This window comes from Desmodus rotundus, chromosome 2 (assembly GCF_022682495.2).
Source record: "Desmodus rotundus isolate HL8 chromosome 2, HLdesRot8A.1, whole genome shotgun sequence".
NCBI lineage: Eukaryota > Metazoa > Chordata > Mammalia > Chiroptera > Phyllostomidae > Desmodus > Desmodus rotundus.
Window position 1 is genome coordinate 25,129,582 of NC_071388.1, and position 17,874 is coordinate 25,147,455.

General features: G+C 45.8%; 2 protein-coding genes across 2 annotated transcripts in view; one reads left to right on the forward strand and one right to left on the reverse strand.

Annotated features, from left to right (window-relative positions):
* The first annotated feature begins 2,686 nt into the window (after nt 1-2,686).
* On the forward strand, nt 2,687-9,848 carry IL12A (interleukin 12A). Its single transcript, XM_024560294.3, has 7 exons — nt 2,687-3,089; nt 4,018-4,163; nt 6,869-6,982; nt 7,314-7,355; nt 7,433-7,474; nt 7,579-7,722; nt 9,247-9,848. Exons 1-7 carry the CDS (start codon nt 3,074-3,076, stop codon nt 9,400-9,402), a joined length of 660 nt encoding a protein of 219 aa, XP_024416062.2. The 5' UTR covers nt 2,687-3,073; the 3' UTR covers nt 9,403-9,848.
* A 4,134-nt stretch (nt 9,849-13,982) lies between these two features.
* Nucleotides 13,983-17,874, reverse strand: part of LOC112307053 (nacht, lrr and pyd domains-containing protein 1b-like) — a 39,224-nt gene continuing 35,332 nt past the window's right edge. The window contains exons 18-19 of the mRNA XM_071220522.1: nt 16,841-17,104; nt 13,983-15,350 (exon numbers count right to left, since the gene is read on the reverse strand). Of these exons, the coding sequence (XP_071076623.1) occupies nt 15,340-15,350; nt 16,841-17,104 (275 nt within the window). The 3' untranslated portion in view covers nt 13,983-15,339. The remainder of the gene's footprint in view (nt 15,351-16,840; nt 17,105-17,874) is intronic.

A 17,874-nucleotide genomic window follows, 5' to 3' on the forward strand; every position in this document is an offset into this window, starting at 1 on the left:
TTTCACACAAGGGTATGGAATGCATTTCCATTTCAATTAAATCACTCTATGTCCTTGATTAGGCTTTTAAATTTTTTCTACAAAGACTATTCTATACTTACACTAACTCATGTAATAAACACAACAACCCAAAATATGGGTGCTTTTATTATCATTATTTCCCAGATGAGGAAACTGAACCCAGAGAGATAAGTAACTTGTCCAAGAACACATAGTAACAACACAACAGAGCCTGGATTCAAATAACTTACAGTCCTGACTCAGCCACTGTACCGCCTCTCTATCTACAGGCAGTTACTTTATATAGTCTGGCTGCTACTGTGAGTAGTATCGTCTTTTTATTATTTATTTATTTATTATCTGGCATACTATTTTTATTATTGGTTGTTATACTACTATACTATACTATTATGCTATTATAGTATACTTTATTATATTATTTTTCTAATTGGTTGTTGCAGGTGTGGAGAACTTGGCTGACTCTTGTAAGCTAATCTTTGTATCCAATGAAGCTGCTGAATTCTTTTATTAGTTCTACTATTTGCTCTATTGTTTCTGTTGCTTTTCTGTACGTCAATGGTAAACAATGACAATTTTGCTTTTTCCAATTTATAAAGCTCTCATTTCTTTTTCTTTCCTTACAGCGCTGGCCAAGACTTCCAGTACAATGCCAGGCACTACGTAGTAGTAGTGATCGCGGGTCAGTGCCTCTTGTGGGAAAGTAATGTTACCCCAGAGGAAGTTTCTCACTTTCTCTTGGCTACAGTATGCGCAGCACATCAGAGAACGGTCTCACAGAAGCATAGGTTATAAACTGCGTATGGTGGCTACGAATACATTCTGAGCCGAGGCCTGCACTTATTTATGCCACAGAAATTACTTTTCCATAGGAGACCCCCTTCCAGGGGGAGAAAAGCTCAGTTGTGATAAACGCGACTTCATTCTGACTTTAAGTACATTTCATTCCCACCTACAACCCTATGGCAACAACACAGCTCTGCACCTGTCATGTGCTTCACACAATCTGCTGGACCTAATTGTTTCTGACAACCCATTGGTCTCTGTCCCCCTGGGGGAATACAGAGATAGTAGCATTGGAAGGAGCCTTGGTGATCAACGGTTGCTCTCATTTACACACATCTAAAAGTCCCTAAGGTGGGTGCCTCATCATCTTTGAGCAACGGAGCTGTCTAGGGGGGCTAATGCCAACTGAGAGGGCGGGAATCCAACCAGGGGCTGATACAGCCTCCTCGTAATTGGCTTCATCACCCCATCTTCAGGAGAGGCTGGCCCAGCCAAGTGTTCATGGTGGCACCTCAGGGCTGACATCGGTAAGGACTCGGAGGAGAGGAAGAAGAAGCATCCACTCTTCCCCCCTGTGTTCCAGATGGCTTCTCCCTGTGCAAGATCGGTGAATCTGCACAAAGGTGGACACAAGCAGCTCCATAGTGAAGTCCTGGGGCCTTAGTGCAGTATGATCCCTCAGAAGCTTTGAGTGGGTAACCAAACACACCCCTCCCTTTCATAGACACCCAAGGTGACTAATAGTTGTGGTAGAAATGAATGAACTGAAAAGTCCCACAGGAACCTCAAACCCAGCACGTCCAAACTGGAACTTCTCACTGTCTCCTCCAAACTCACTCCGCTGTTACAGTAACCCCTGTATAGGAACTGGAGCAACCTCCATTGACCTCTTCTCAGGGCCTGTCTGTCTCTCGCACCTGAGGAGTTACCAAGCCTTGGCGTATCCCTGTCCTGAGAATCCCTCCTGCCCACCCTCTGTTCTCCATTCTGAACCAGGCTTTGGCCACGCCCTCCAACTGCTCCCTCTGCTCCACTCCTGACCCTTGGGATCCATCCCACACGCTGCTGAAGAAATCTTGGCATCATGCCAATGAAACCATATCTCCTGCCTGAAACTCTAGAAGGCTCCCCACCACTCTCAGCAGAATATACACGCCTTAGCACAGCATCCACCACCCTCAGCGCGCAGCCCCGTCTTCCTGCCGGATCTCACACCCGAGCAGCAGGACCCCTAGAGAGCTGCTTCCCTCTACCCTCCCTGACAGTGCTTCTGGCCCCTGCTCCCCCTACCTAGGACCTGCATCCCATCTCACTGGAAGCGGTCTCATGCCTAAGCACCCTTCAGCACTCAGGTGGAGGGCCTCTGCTCCCAGAAGCCTTTGCTCCTTCTTCATCCCCACTGCTCCAGCCGAGGTGCCCTCTCTCTGGGCTTCTCCTCTCAGGACCCTGTGCACCCACCCACTAAATTGTCATGATTCTCTCCTGGGCTCTGGAAGAAACTGTATTCTCAGAGACAGTAGTTACCCTTTTATCCCTTTTCATGTTTAAGGTAGTACCCTTGAGCAAAACACATTGAGTCAGATCTGGTGTGGGAGTACCCCAAAGGGACCTATTCAGCACTGGGTGTCCTGCACCTGGCACAGTATCTGCTTCTCACATTTAGACCATGTGAATGGGTGGATGAAGGGATGGACGGATGGATGAACGAACTAACGAACTAACGAATAAATAAATTGCCCACCTCCATCCAGAATTAGGGAGGTCTCCGATCAGGGCACATCCTGGATATGCTAGATGGGAAGTGGGCGGCACTACTAGGCGCTCCGTCGGCAGGGGGCCCTGCAGGGAGGCTGGTGAGGGCTAGGAAGTGGAGGTTCGGAGCCCCGCGCAAGTGAGGTCCGGCCTGAAGGGGCAGACACCCGGGCGGGCGTGCCCGGGGGCCCTGTGCGGCGATTCTGCGCTAATTTCGCTTTCGCTTTGGGCCAGGCTGGAGGCGGCGGGGCCGTCCCGAATGGCACCGGGGGAGTTAAGCCGAAAGCGCAGCCAGCCCCGCAGCCCGAACTCCACGTGTCACCGAAAAGCTGATGTAGAGAGAGACAGAGAGAGAAAGAAAGCAACAGACCAGAGTCCGGGGAAAGTCCTGCCGCGCCTCCGGGCAATTATAAAAATGTGACCCTCTGGGTCGGCTTTCCAACCACCGCCCTCACCTGCTGCGTCCAGCAGTTTGCGTCCAGCTGCTAGCTCCGTGTCCACGCAGTGCCCGCTCAGCATGCGCCCACCACGCAGTGAGTAACCCGGCAGCCGCGGCTCGGGGCTCGGGGCTCGGGGCTCGGGGCTCGGGGCTCGGGGCTCGGGTGGGGAGCGGCAGCAAACGGAGAAGAGAAGGCAGAAACTTGGTACAGCTAAGGGAAGGCTGAAAATGATTAGCAGTTTCTAGCAAAGGAGAAAGAAGGGAGGGGGGCGGGAGACTTAGTGTTTTGTCTTGTATAATGCCCACCTTTTTGCCCAAATTTTTCAGGGGAAAATAAGGATGCGCATTATACATGGGTATAATGATTACATACTATGAGTATAATAAGGAATGTTGTTTGGGGCTAGAAACGCCCGTGTATCACGCGCACCTACAAAACCGCGGTTGCGCATGATACACGGCAAAATACGGCAATTGCGCTTTCCGTGCTCTACAGAGGACATTGTCTCTTTTGTTCTTGAAACATTCCCTTGAGCCGAGTAGTTTCATTATGCCCACTTCACAAGTGAGAAACTGAGGCCCCATGGAGTGGATTCTGGCGCAGGGTCCCTCAGCTACAGCTCTAAGTTAAGGCCAGATCCCAGCTGACTTCAAAATGAGGTGTAGTCACCCCCGTCTTTCCAAAACACGGGGTCTGAGTCTGGGACAGTCACTTCACCACCTGGTCTCAGTTTCCCACTGGTGAAGTGGAGACTTTTTCCGGCTGTGTTTTGAGTTCAACAGCCTTGTCTGAGATCGTTAGGGGTTCCTTGCCGCGAGTTGGTTTCTACCCATAGAATAGACACTGCCTTCCAAGAAGGTGATTCATCTCTCTCAGGTGTTTAAGGAAGATTCTAAAAGGGTGGAGGGAGGTTGAGCCCAGAGGAGGTAGATAGATGGGTGGAGATAACCAGAGCAGATGGCAGGGAGAGGCAGGCCTAATCAGGTGGACAACCTCAGCCAGCCCCTCCATTCCCTTCCAGGCCTCCTCCTTGTGGCCACCCTGGTCCTCCTACACCACCTCAGTTTGGCCAGGAACCTCCCCACCACCCCAGCAGGCCCAGAACCGTCCCAGTGCCTCAGTCACGCCCAGAACCTGCTGGAGGCTGTCAGCAGCACTCTGCACAAGGTGAGCTTGTCAGTGTCCTTGTTCCCACTTTGCAGCCTCTCTAGGGAAGGGGCTTCTTTGAGGTCACCTGAAGGGACCGCAGGGAAATTGTGGAAGTTTATCAGGAGCTATCAAGAGAGGAAGAGGGAACTGTATAAATGGCCTAGCTATTAGCCAAAGAGACTCAATGAAATTGTCTCCAGAGAAAGTACGAGTGATGATAAATCATGATGGCATTCCTTTGGGCTGTCTACACAGAGGAAAGTGGGTATTTACCTTGTTCTCTGTAGCCTCCATCAGAGATGGAGTTGTGTCAGGCCCACACGCTTTCTCTGACACACTTATCAATCCAGGAAACCACTGCAGCCTCTGTGCTCTGGGGACTACAGAGGCGAATTAGACTTGCCCCTCACGCTGCTCACCAGCTTCCAGTCTGGCGACCCAGGCCACAGTCAGAGCAGCGCATTTCAGAGAGCCTGTGACAGAGCACGTCCAGCCTTCATTTTCCAGCGAGAGAGTTATCCAGTTTCGTTCGTTTTTTAGGCTTTGTATTTTAATGCAAACAAAAATATTTTTTCCCTTTCAAAGTGCTGCAGCAGCTAATGCTTTTGCTGCAGTGGCCAAAGACTGATGTTTTCAAAGATGTCTAGTAAATCTTGAATATTTTTAGCTTGTTGTTTTATGAGTACCTTAAAATAAACTCAATGCTACAAGGCCTTCTTAAAGAACTTTTTTCCCCTTTATCTTCCATCATGTGCTGCCTATTGCTCCTTACAGTTCAATCAATCTTCATTAAAAGGGTGGCTCACCGAAGGAAAGCTGCAGAGATCCGTGCGTTGATTCCTGAAGAAAGGGTCAATATGGATAAAATGTAGGCACTGCCACTTAAATAGAGGCGTTATATGAGAAAGCTGACTCGTTTTCTCCCAGATGTAGCACTTACGGTCAAGGGATTGCAGGACTCAATCTGCTGGGTTTTAGGTCATTCTTGTGTCAAATTTGCCAAAACAAATAGCTGGCTACTGCAGAAAACAGGTGACAAATGCATGGTGTTCAGGGGCCACATCCAGCACCCAGATTTGCAGAGATTGGCCCATGTCTTTTATATTTTACATTGATTTTTTAGTTTGGTGCCATTGCAAAAGTGGACCTTTCACAAAAAAATCCAAATTTCCATCTTCTGGTGCAAAAATCTGAAGAACTGTGACAGTGAGTGCGTGTTTCCAAACCTAACTTTCTACAACCTGCTCGGTCCAGTGGCTGCCCAGGTCTGCTCGAACACCTGCAGGAACTGTGTATTCCCTTTCTATCGCTGCCGTAACCAGTCACCCAATAGTTGGTGGCTTTAAACAACACAGATTTATTATCTTATAGCCCTGGAGGCCAGAAGTCTAAAATAGGTCCCACTGGGTTAAAATCAAGGTGTCAGCAGAGCTGTATCCCTTTCGGGAGACCAGGGAGACTCAGTCTGCTTGCCTTTTCCAGTGTCTAGAGGCTGCCCACATCCCGTGGTATGTGGCCCCCTTCCATTTTCAAAGCCAGCAACGGCCAGCTGAGTCACTCTCAGGCTCCATGACTCTGACCTTGACTCTTCTGCCTCCTTCTTTCACTTAAAAAGGACCCAGTGATTACATTGGGCCCACCCAGATAATCCAAGATAATCTCTGTATTTTAAGGACAGCTGATTAACAACTGTAATTTCACCTGCAACCTTAATTCCCCTTTGCCATGTAAAGTGACGTATTCTCAGGTTCCAGGCATTACAAAGCGGATCTATCTGGCGCTGTGTATCAGGGGTGTTATTCTACCCAGCACAGACGGGGATTTTACTACCTGTTTGCAAACATGTTCTGCACTCTCAAGCCTTGACTCATGGCTCACGCAGTTGCCTCTGCCTGAAAGTCGCCCTCCTCTGCCAGCCGACATTCTAATCCTCCTGTCGCTGATGTCCGACCCCTGGTGAAGCCTTTCCTTCCCTTTCCACCCCCTCCTCAGAACCTTCATACCTTCCTCAGACTTCTCACCTGCTGACCTGTCTCCTAGTCATTCAGACACCTGCCTGTCTCCGCAGATGAACTTGGAATCCTGGGGGACATAACATAGTCTTCCCCTTTGTCATGTTCCTAACTTAGTACCCAGCTCAGTGCCTGGCCCACATCAGGCTTGCTGAGTGAGAAAATGATCTCGATCTTCAATCCAGAAGTCACCAACTCCTTATGATACATTTCATAAGGTGTTACCCAAGGTGCTTGTCAGATGATATCTGTGTGCACCACAAATTAAATCTCAACTTGTCTTGAGGGTTGCATGTTTGTTACAGCCATCAAGTCGTGACCTTAACGGTTCGTCTTTAAAAATTATAATTGAAAAAGATATTCCTAAAACACAGGCACTTTGGCAAAAGAAAAAAAACATTTTCACCAGAAGCAAGTATCACAGTGTGGTGTAGATGCTGATTAGCCCAGCCTGTTGAAATGATTTACAGTGTTTACACAATGGGAAGACTTGTCATCCAGGGAAACAGGTCCTAAAAGCAAAGGGAAACGAGGGAGAAAGAGAAGGTATAAAGGACCTCTTCCCTTTTGTCTTCTGAAGAGCCTGAATTTCCTACAGGTCAAAGGAATAGAGGTCAAGGGCAGCCAATTCTGGCTTTGCTGGCACCTCAGGGTGTGGGGAGCCAGGTACTTTATTAATATAAACTGGGTTTCTCCTCATGTTTTTTACAGGCCATGCAAACTCTAGAATTTTACTCCTGCAGTTCTGAAGAGGTCGATCATAAAGATATCACAAAAGATAAAACGAGCACAGTAGAGGCCTGCTTACCCCAAGAATTAACCACGGTACGGATGACGTTCCTCCCATAGCACGTGATGCAAGTGAAAGCTGTGTATCAAACCTCCTCTTCTTACTAAAATGTGCATGTTTCTGGTCTCTACCATCATGAAACTTTACCAGGTCCCACTTCAAAATTAGGTTGAAAAACATATGTAAAAACAGGGGTTTTCACAATGTCAATATGTGTACCACTGAACTGTACACTTAGAAATAGTTAAGATGGTAAATTTTGTTATTTTTTAACCACAATAAAAAAACAGATGTTTGAGAAGAAAAGTCACAAAATTTTATATTAAGAATTAATATCTTTGCTGTGTGATTTTTTTTTTTCTCTAGGATGAGAGTTGCCTGGTTTCCAGAGAGATCTCTTTCACAACTGTAAGTCAGAAAATTAAAGGTTTCTGCCCATTTTACGAATTTTATGTCATTGATGTCTGATCATTTTTCTCTTCTAGAATGGGACCTGCCTGGCCTCCAGAAAGGCCTCTTTTATGATGGTAAGACACCAAAGTCTTTCCTCAAGTGCAGGGGGAAGGCGAGGGGGAGGAAAACATCTCTGGACCATCTCCATCGATTTTCCCCCATTTGTCATATCACCCAGACCCTGTGCCTTAGTAGTATCTATGAAGACCTGAAGATGTACCAAGTGGAGTTCAAGGCTATCAGTGCAAAGCTGTTGATGGATCCTAAGAGGCAGATCACTCTGGATCCAAACATGCTGGCAGCTATTGATGAGCTGATGCAGGTAAGGCCTTCATCCTATCAGCGAGAGCACCTTCTTCATGCCAAGACAGCCAGCCGGGGGCCCTGATGAAGAGGTATACCATCAGCTCTTTCTGTATGGGGAGAGGTCTGACGTCCCCCCTGAAGAGCTATAGCCTTGAGTGTGTCCTCTAGAGAAAGAGCAGGTCACGTTAAGAAAAGCAGCCACCCATTTGTTGACCAAGTGGTATGCGCCAGGCTCTCTGCAAATCTTTTCATACATTCATTTTCTCCCATGGTCCCCACAGCAACCCGATGGGGTCTGCACCAAGGAGGAAAGCAAAGCTCAGAGAGTTAGCCACCTGTCCAAGGTCATACAGCTTGTATGTGGCAGAGTCAGGATTTAAGTTACCCCATCAAAGGGATCCACGACACATCTTGCTCACTTCTAAAGGCTCCAAGCTGTGCATGTGAGGGGCCAGCATGCGCACCTGTAAATAGTGCTGGAGTAAATAAGCAGGGCGAGTGCCTGGGTAGGAGCCACTCGGAACCAAAATGTGAATGAAGTAAAGAATGACCTATCACCTGGGGAGATCCACAATGTTATTCAGAGTCAAGAACTCGCTTTGTAATTTCTTAATCATCGTGGCACATGATGTCAATACAAAACATAGAAATATTCACAGAAGAAAGAGCGGGTGTGATTGCTTTGGTGACCAGGGCACAGGATAAAAATATGGTGTCAGAAATCATTGTCTAAAGAGGAATATTTTTTCTTTCTGTCTTTTCTTTTGCTACATTACTTGTCTGAAAAGCACTGTACGACATACAAGTATCCAAGAATGTTACCACCTGCAGAATTGTAGGTGATGATTTCATTTTCAGGACAGAGTCAGGCGATTTGGGCACTGGAATCAATCATACCAGTAATCTGACAACTATGCCCAAGCCATTGGCTCCTCTGTGCCTCAGTTTTCCCTCTGTGCAATGGGAGGGCTTTGCTCACCCTACCTTTCTTCTACGCTTTTTGAGAGAAACAAGTGGAATCACCAATCACTGTGCAAATATAAGGTCTTGCGCTGAATCAGCAAATCAAAGGGCTAAAACTGGGAGGTCCGTGGCCAGGTTTGTTTATCTGACACAAATGAGTTTCTGTAGTAAACAGGTCTGTTTTTGATAGAGTTTTGATCAATAGTAATCCATCACCTCCCTGTTCTAAAAAGGACTAAGCTTCCTAATGTAACACTTAAGAATTAATTACGAATTGCAGCAGATGTCATCTTAACGGAATTGTTCCTTTCTAAAATGCAGCTTCTACTGATGATTTTCTAAACAGCTTTAAGGGTCTCTTCAGAGCTCACTGAAGATCCACGTGCTTGGATAATGAGAATTTCTCCTCTCCGGTTCTGCCTGGCCATCTGGCTGGGAGGAGACCCGGCTGGTCTAGGAGATGTAATGAGGGGGTGGGCTGCAGGCTCTGAGACACGTGTTGGCTTCCCCCGTTTGTATGGGCAGGTGTCTAATTTTGGAATCCCATAGATGTCATGCTCATTATTTGTTCTCCTAGGTCCTGAAGTCCAACAGTGAGACGGTGCCACCCAAGCCCTCCCTAGGAGAACTGGATTTTTACAAGACAAAAATCCAGCTCTGCGTCCTCCTTCATGCTTTCAGAAACCGTGCAGTGACCATTGACAGGGTGATGAGCTATCTGAGCTCTTCCTAAAAAGCTCAGATCTCTCCCAGCCTTAAAGTCATTTTCATAAAATTCAAACCAAAGAAATATTTACAGGATGTGAGGGAGGTGGTCCTTCACCTGGTCCTACTTAAGCTAGTAATTTTCATGTTGTTTACATGCGTCACCACCCAAAAGTTGAACATTTGACTACTGTATTTAAATGATTCAATTCTATTCTGTGTATTTCACATTTACTATGGATAAGTTATTTCAAAGTTTTCATGAGCAAATTGCTAAGGAGAGAAATTTTCTACACTGAATGTGTGTTTTTATTTAATAGAAGAGCAAGAATTTATAAGCTATTTCTATATCAAAGTGTTTGTTGAAACACTCAAGCATAATTTATTTTAAATTATTTATTTATATAATTTTGTGTTCATGAAGGCATGTGAGCTAAGTTATATTTATTTATGTTATATTTATTAAAATATTTATTTTCAAAAGGCTTTTAGAAATACCTTATGTTGTCCTGAAAATAAAGTGATTGAATGAAAGTCATTCTCCTACCTCTCTATTGGGACACTTTCAGCGTTAAGACACGCATTGTGGGAAAACTGAACGCTCTGATGAAATTTCAACGAAACACCTTGGAAAGATTGCCGCGATATTCTGACCCACTGCCTAAGCACTTTCATATCGTCCTTAGAGGGAGCCTCATTAGACTAGATCTGTTTTAAAGCTGAGGTCCTCGACTGAGTTACTTTATTTTTGTTCAGTATCTGAATCTAAGATACATAAAAATGTTTTTCCCTGTTAGCCACAGCCCTGGAACATGCTGTGCATTAGACAAATACATAATAATATACCCCGACTGGGGAAAACACCATTAAGAGGCCTTCTAGTTAAATCATTCTAATTTTCATGGCCCTTCGGGCCCGGGGGGGAAGTTGTTTCTAAAGTACAATGAGGAAAAGTCTCCACTGGCTTGAAATTACATAGGACTTCTGCCTGAACTACGTGGATAATGGCCTTGCTTCGGTTAAGAGATTTGGTCTTAATGACCAATTAAATTACAACTTATTATTTCTCCAACCGTGTGAATTTTAAAAGATTCACCTGACAGAACAACACAGAATTTTAGCACTCTGATAATCATATCCTCCGTACTATGAAAAGCCATTAAGACACAAACTGCTCAGAGTGGCCCCCCTTTCCTCAGCCGGATCCTTCCCCCCAGATCCCAATGCCTATCCCCATGTCCCCGTGAACTGCGAGGGGACTGTGTTTGGCCGCCCCAGGTCTCTGTGTGGCAAACTCACTCATTTTCCAGACTCTCAGCCCATTTGATAGAAATCACTTGAAGCTAGGTCCCATCACACATCTCCTTTTCTCTGGGGATTCCTCTGTAAGCTTGGATGAACAGACAGGAGTTCCTTGCCTGTAGGCGCCGGGTTTGGGGTCTCAGCAGCTTTGATTGTGGGAAGAGCTTGATGTCTTGACAGGGCTGAGACTGCCCAGTTGCTACCACTCCTCAGTGGAGTGGTGGCTTGGCCCTTGCCTGCGCCCAGAACAAGGACAGGCAAGCAGATCGTCCACCCTATGGACTGGGTTTATACGGAGGAGCACAGGGGTTACTTTAGTTTCTAAAAATTACCGTGACATATGCTTCAAAAACATGACTGACGGTAACTCATCCTGCATCACGTGGTCAGGTTTCCACTTTTCTCCCTACACCTAGTTCTGCGGCATTCAAGTTATATAAGAGGACCATGTTGTTTGAACTTCTCCCTGTTTACAATTCTAAGAATGTCAGATTATACTAGAACCTGCCCCAAAGATCAGCGTGAGGGGTAAATGGAACAAGTCAGGCCAAGCACTAGCATCGGCCTGGCACTAACATGTGCACAATCAATGTGAGCAATTTTTGAAAAACAGTACTGGTCTTGGGGCCATATTGGTGAAAGCCTGTTTGCTACTATTACCTGGGAAATTCAACCCTCCACAGGCCCATTTACCAGCGCTGCTGTGAGGATTAAATGACAGTGCAGTGCTGGATTAAATGACTCAGTGCCCCACATCAGCTGTTCTACATCCTCCAGTTGTCGGCTTAAAACACCTGAGTGGCCAGGACGCCCCTCCACAGTGCTTGGCATGTGGGGGTGTGGATAGCAGGTCATTTGCTGCAAGATACCAGGGCAAAAATGCACAGTCCTGGCCTTCACAGAACAGAGGGTGGGGAGCAGAATAACTTAGTAAGACTGAGGTCCCCTAAAAATATTCCCCACTCCTAACCTATTAGAAATTCATTTGACTTATAAATTATTTTTAAAAGTAAATGGAGTTTTTCACACATGAGAATGACTTAATCAGGATTAACATGGAAACAACAGCCAGCCGCCCCACTGGGACACATGCAGGCTTCTCCCATTTCTATGGGTGTTTTAATTGTAGGGAACAGGGACAGTGCTGGGGAGCGATGTAGCCCGACATCCAAAGGTGAGTATTGGACACCTCAAGAGATGCACAAAGGCCTTAGATGCCCTGAGGGGAGAACATGGGGGCAAACAAGGAAGAAAACCAGCTCGGTGTGGGCCAGCACTGCAGGGATAGTGTGTCACCCTGGCCCGTTCGCTTGCTGTCCTTGTTTGAGGACCAGACATTTGGTTGGAGGCAGCCTAATTTTGGTCTCTGGATGTTTGTGCCCCCCTAAAATTCATGTGGTGAAGCCCTGACCCCCAGAGCAATGGCATTTGGAGATGGGGATGGACATGAGGAGGTGAGTTAAGCCATAAACGTGGAGCCATCGTGATGGGATTGCTGCCCTTATCCGAAGATACTCAGAGACCCGCCCCTGCCCACTGTCCTGGGAGGACACGGTGCCCAAGTGGCTGTCTGCACACCAGGAGGGTTCCAGCCCGAGCACAACCGCTGCACCCCTTTGCTTCTCGTACTAAGGCCACAGTAAGTCAGGGGGCCCTTCCATCGTAACTGTATCCCCCTTCTAACCACACTGTGAGCGTCAAGTACAGGGAGTGTCATCTACTCACGTATTTGTGTTCTCAGGCCCCGGCACTCAAACACGGGAAAGGCAAATCTTCATGGGTTCCCACTTGGTTTTCACTTCTTTTTCTAATTTAGGAATTAACAGTCTTTATGGTCTTTAAAAATCACATTATTCCCAATTCAAAAACATTAAAAACTGTAAAATGCACATACTTGCTTGGTTCAAACCAATTACACATTTATATTGGGGGGATGCTAAATGTACAAGCCTGCTGACTTAAATAACCCACCTACGTACAGGTTGGGATCATGTGGCTACTCTCCGTCAGAGACAGCGTGCCGACAATCCACACCTGTGACCTGGAAAGGGATTACTTCCCATTGCAGATGTCTTAGAAACACACTTGCAGGTGGTAGTTTGAGAGACCCTAGCAATCTTCTCATCGGCTAGCCCCACACGGCCCGACAGGAGTGGGCGGGGGTCCGGCAGGGCTCCTCAGGAACCGTTCAGTAGCCCCAGAACCCCCCACCAGAGCAGCACCACTTTGGAAAGCTTGGCCAATGCAGGTTCTGGGTGAGACCGCCTTTCACAAATGGCTCCTACAGCTAAGGAAAAGTTAGACACTCACTGAACTCGTCCAAGGCCCTCCCTGCAATTAGGTTTCTGTAAGGAACAAAACCATCTTTCAGATTTCCCAACATGCTTGAAAATAGAACACTGCCATCAATGCAGAGAGGGGAGCCCTTTCCATAAATGAAACACACGCCAGAGGTTATCGCAAACAACAAGGATGGACCTCCACTGAGGGTCCACTTCCAGGGCATAGCTGCCTCACTCCGGGCTGTCTGTCTGGGAGCTACACCACGATCGGGAAAAATTCGATGGCAACCCGTGGGAGGGCCCCGGGCCAGAGCTGGGGGTCCCAGTTGGAGAAGCTGGAAGAACTTCAGAACTCTGGCTCCACGTTCAACCCCACAGCCTCTATTTTAGTATCAGCAGCTACACAGCCTTTATCAGAACCGCTCACCCCACAGCTGGAAAAGACACAGTCCCAGCGGTGATTCCCAGGCTACCCAGCGGGGTCAGGCCCTTCAGCCAGCAGTGTGCTGCTTCACCCCAACAAGGGCTTCAGGCAACTGCTGAAACCACCACCCTTATGAGAACATGATAAAGCCGGGGAGGAAACGCCTGCCCTAAAGCAATACCATGACAAGATGAGTTCCAAACGTGCAAACACAGGTGAGAAACTAGTACGAATCCACCTGGTTTAAAATAAAACATGCCTTCCCAGCCCCAGGGGAGGCGAGGGAACCAGAACGCACTCCTGGAGGGAGGCGGGCTGCAGGTTCTCCCGAACCTGTTGGAACGCCAGGTGAACCGGCGTTCCTGGGATCCCACGTGCTCAGCCCCAGTTCAAGAACTGGGACACCGTGCAAAAACCAGCTACACCCAGTCGTGCAACAGTGATGAAGGAATATGATGCTGTAAAAACTAAGCTGTAAGTAAATAAGAACACAAAGAAGCCACATTTGCACTGTACATACAAATTCAGATTTATTTTTCTTTTGTCCATACTATGAGAAAGGTTGAAACTGTTAGGAAATAAGCAGATATACAAAGCACCTCTGAAATTATGCTTTTATTTGAAAAACAACTTATAAAAAATAATAAACATTTAAAAATTCAAGTCCTTTAAAGTAGTTTACACTTCTGAATGTTAAAATTCCATAGGTTTCCTAAAACACAGTACAATTAAAAAAAAAAAAAACTCATTAAAGTGACGCTAATTTGAATTCCACAGGATCCCAGACAATTAAATGTTCCCTCTAAGGTGAATTTGTTCTCCACGGGCAAAATAATAAAGTATGTTTCTCTGATTAATTCATTGAGATTTACTTTACTCTCCAGCTCACGTAGACAGAAGACTGATGGTAATTTATAGTGTCTTCAAATAAGTAAACAAAACATATCCAAAGTGTTAATCATTATATGCATGATTCTGGGAGAATGACAGTATTTATACATACCAAAAAAAAGACATTTCACCAATTATCAAGAGCCAGTGTGACCCGTTATTCCTAGGGCACGTCTTCTTCAAGAAGAGAGGACAGTTTTCCTTGGTCCTGCTAATGTTATTTCCGAGTGGATTTTGCCCCCGAAAGTGAAACGCTCCAGGCTGAAAGTCGAGACAGGCAGTAGTGCTTGGCCCAGCGAGTGCGGAAGGCTGATGAAGACCGCAGCAACTCTGCCACTCCATCTCACTGCACGTGACCGGTAAGGTGAGAAGATCACCCCTGAAGGTGCGCGTCCACGCTGCGGTAGGAGAGGATTACATTCCTCTGTGGTCACTCTCGGGCCAGGTAACGTTGCCAGATTGGAGGTTTAACAGACCACTAGGCAGACAGGTTAGCAATGAGATATGGAAATTACATCCCACGTAAAAAGCTACCTTGTACCCAGAGGCACGGGGTCAGTTTGTGTGGAAGCTACTGTAAAAGAAGGGGAACCTCTCTTCATTGTTAATGTCAATACAATAAAAGCTAAACTACACTGGTGCAAGTTCAAGTACACCATCACTTAATTGCTAAAAATGTTTCAAATCCTTGATAGGAATTTCATAGTCCAAAGACTCCAAAAAGAAAATTACATCTCTCACCCACCTGAGCTGAGCAATTGTAAGCACCCTTTGTAATTATACCTGTCTGGGTGGGGGAGCAGGTGGGAGGACGTGAGCAGGAGGTGCCAAAAACGAAAAGAAGTCCTGATATTATGGAACTGTTTTCTTCCTCAAGTTTTCCACAAGTTTACATTCTCTTTGCCCCTACATAGTGTGAGTTATAGAGTGGCTGGCTGTCCAGAAGTTGCTTCCAGAGACTGTGAAGTTCAAGGTCTCATCACGTCTATACTCAATGACCAGCTGAAATGGTGTATTTTGCAGGTAAAAAGTTCCTGAGGCTTCCTTCTTCCAAATTTTATATTGCCTATAAGAAACCTGACAAAACAGAGAATTAAACAAATTCAGGGATTCATTGTTTGGGGAAAAAGGGGCAAACTTTGAAATGAAACCACTTGCCTATTTAAAAAAGGAACTACTAAAAAAAAAGAAACTCCTGGAGTTGCTGATTTTTCCTGAGCTCAAGAGAAGCCACTGCAATTTAAGGCTATGGTTACAATATGCTAAAACATTCTGATAAAAATATAAGATTCAGCTAATGAACCAGGTATTTTTGGCTACAGGAAGGCATAAAATATTGGTAAATTGGGGGGGGGGGGGCGCATGTTATTTTTAACTCATAGGATGTTTTTCCTATTTAACAAGGGACTTGGACTATTAAGTTTTTATGATCCTTTTACTGTCAAAAAATGTCACCAACCCTTCTGTGTTTCTCGTGTACGGGCAAGCGGAGAGTCAGCGAGGCCAGGAGCAGACAAAAACAAACAAGGAGAGGCTGCTACGTTTGGTTACCACAGCACAGTGTGGCCGTGCTCAACAGGCAGAAGCACCTACATGCAAATAAGCAGATTTCCACACGTGGCCTCAGTGACTTACGTAATGTCAACACATCCAAGCATAAGAATGAAAAATTTGATTTTCTCTTTGCTTGAGGCTTCTGCTCTGAAACCCACAGGGGAGTTTGGAGCCCTTGCCCACCACCCCTGAGAGCATCCTGAGATTGATCGCTGAATGCTTTTACTTTCATGTCAACTTCAGGGGCATTTACACACTTACCTGTACATCCTTTTGGGGAGAAAGAGTTAAACAGCATGCCAAATAAAAACCTCTAACTGATTGAGGGTTCTGTGAAGTAGCACTTTTTAAATTATGGTAACAATATATAATAATCAAAGTTTTGAATTAGCTTGACCTTGGATATAACATAATCAAAACCACAAAAAAGAAATGCTTAAAAACAAAGGAAGGAACCCTGTGGTTTTCTGGATTGAGACTAGAAACAACTACAGTTAGCCTCTCCACTCTGCTTTTTCCCTTGCCCTCTTTGCCGCTTGAGGCTCACTGGAGCCACCTAGTGGACTCCCGGAGCACTGCTTCAGCGCCAGGGAAGGCCCAGCAGGCTCAGTGCTACCAGGTATGTCCCAAGTACCATGGTGCTCCTTACTGAACCTTACTACCTGCCTGAAGCTTTACATGCACTACTTCTTTTCGTCCTCACAACAGACCAGGACATAGAAGTTTTTGCATCCATCCGACAGGTGGGAACAGAGAAGCTTGAAGTTAGGTTAAGAATTTGCTTAGTCACAAAGCTAGCACTTGAGCTGGGATTTGAACCCTTCCTCTGACTCCATGCACACAAATCTTCATGACTCAGACTACAGCAGCCCACGAGCTTGCTGCTGCATTTGCATAATAATCTGAACTCAAGCTTCTAAATGAACAAGCAACACACCCTATAGTAGAAAGTTACTATTCACAGAGACACAGCTTGATTGCAAGTAAATGGCTAGAGATAATTCCCTGCTCACCTTCCAGCACATCTTGGATTTCAACTGAGACGTCTTTCAAGCAGTTATATAAATTCTGGACTGTAGCATTGCTCTGTTCCTTTTCTTGCCACTTCTGCAGCATCTTAAACGTACTAATTGTATCACTTTCTTTCTTCTCCCGGATGGCATCAATGACGCTGATGTCCAAGTCCAGCTTGGCAATGGCAATTTTTATCCACTCCTTCCCCAACTTTCCAGCAAGAGTAATCAAATGAGCTTCTGTTAAAGGGGTCTTTGCTCCACCTAAAAGCAGATGAGGAATTCGGTAGGTCCCATCAACATGTCCATTGTTTATAACTACTTAACAATGAAAATGTAGTCTCCTTCTATTAAAAAGGGCACTATATTTGTAACTGCAACTGCTTTAAAAATACATTTAAATGCCAAAAAATATCCCTGATTTCCAGACTATATTAAGGACAAAGAAAACTCTTTCATTAGTAACATTAAACCAGGGTATAATATTCATAATAATTATGAATAAGATGTTCGCAAAGCAGCACGGATGAGTTTGGAATAAAAAAATTCAGATACCAAAATTAATTTACGTGGCTCAAAAAGAAAAATATCCAGCTTTGCCTCTGCCTCCCTCTATGTCTCTAAGTGTCAGCAAGGGAGCTGAACTGCAGGCTCCATTCCGCCATCTCCTGGCATTAGGGGAACAGCACGCTCCACAGAGAAGTCATGGGATGGTATTTGTGACACCTGACGATCTCCAAGGCACACCGTCATAATCTTGGAAGGGCGTGTATTTGCAGTGCAAACCACTGGACCCATAAAAATGGCAGCCCTATCATCAAGCTAGATTTTCGACAACGACTTTGTGCTACAGTGCAGCCAAGCTCACTGGTTGTAGCATTTCGGGTAAGGATCCTCAAGGCATTACAAATACCAGAGAGGACATCAGAAGGGAGCGAGGTAAGAATACTTCCTGACCCTCCCCCAGGACTGCAACACCTCTGCTCTGAAGACAATAATTTATTAATGCGAATTTAACATCTGTACCTGGACCC

Coding starts and splice junctions, on each gene's coding strand:
- IL12A (XM_024560294.3), top strand. Junction 7,475..7,578: donor GAAAGGCCTCTTTTATGATG/GTAAGACACCAA, acceptor CATATCACCCAG/ACCCTGTGCCTTAGTAGTAT. Junction 7,723..9,246: donor CTATTGATGAGCTGATGCAG/GTAAGGCCTTCA, acceptor TTGTTCTCCTAG/GTCCTGAAGTCCAACAGTGA.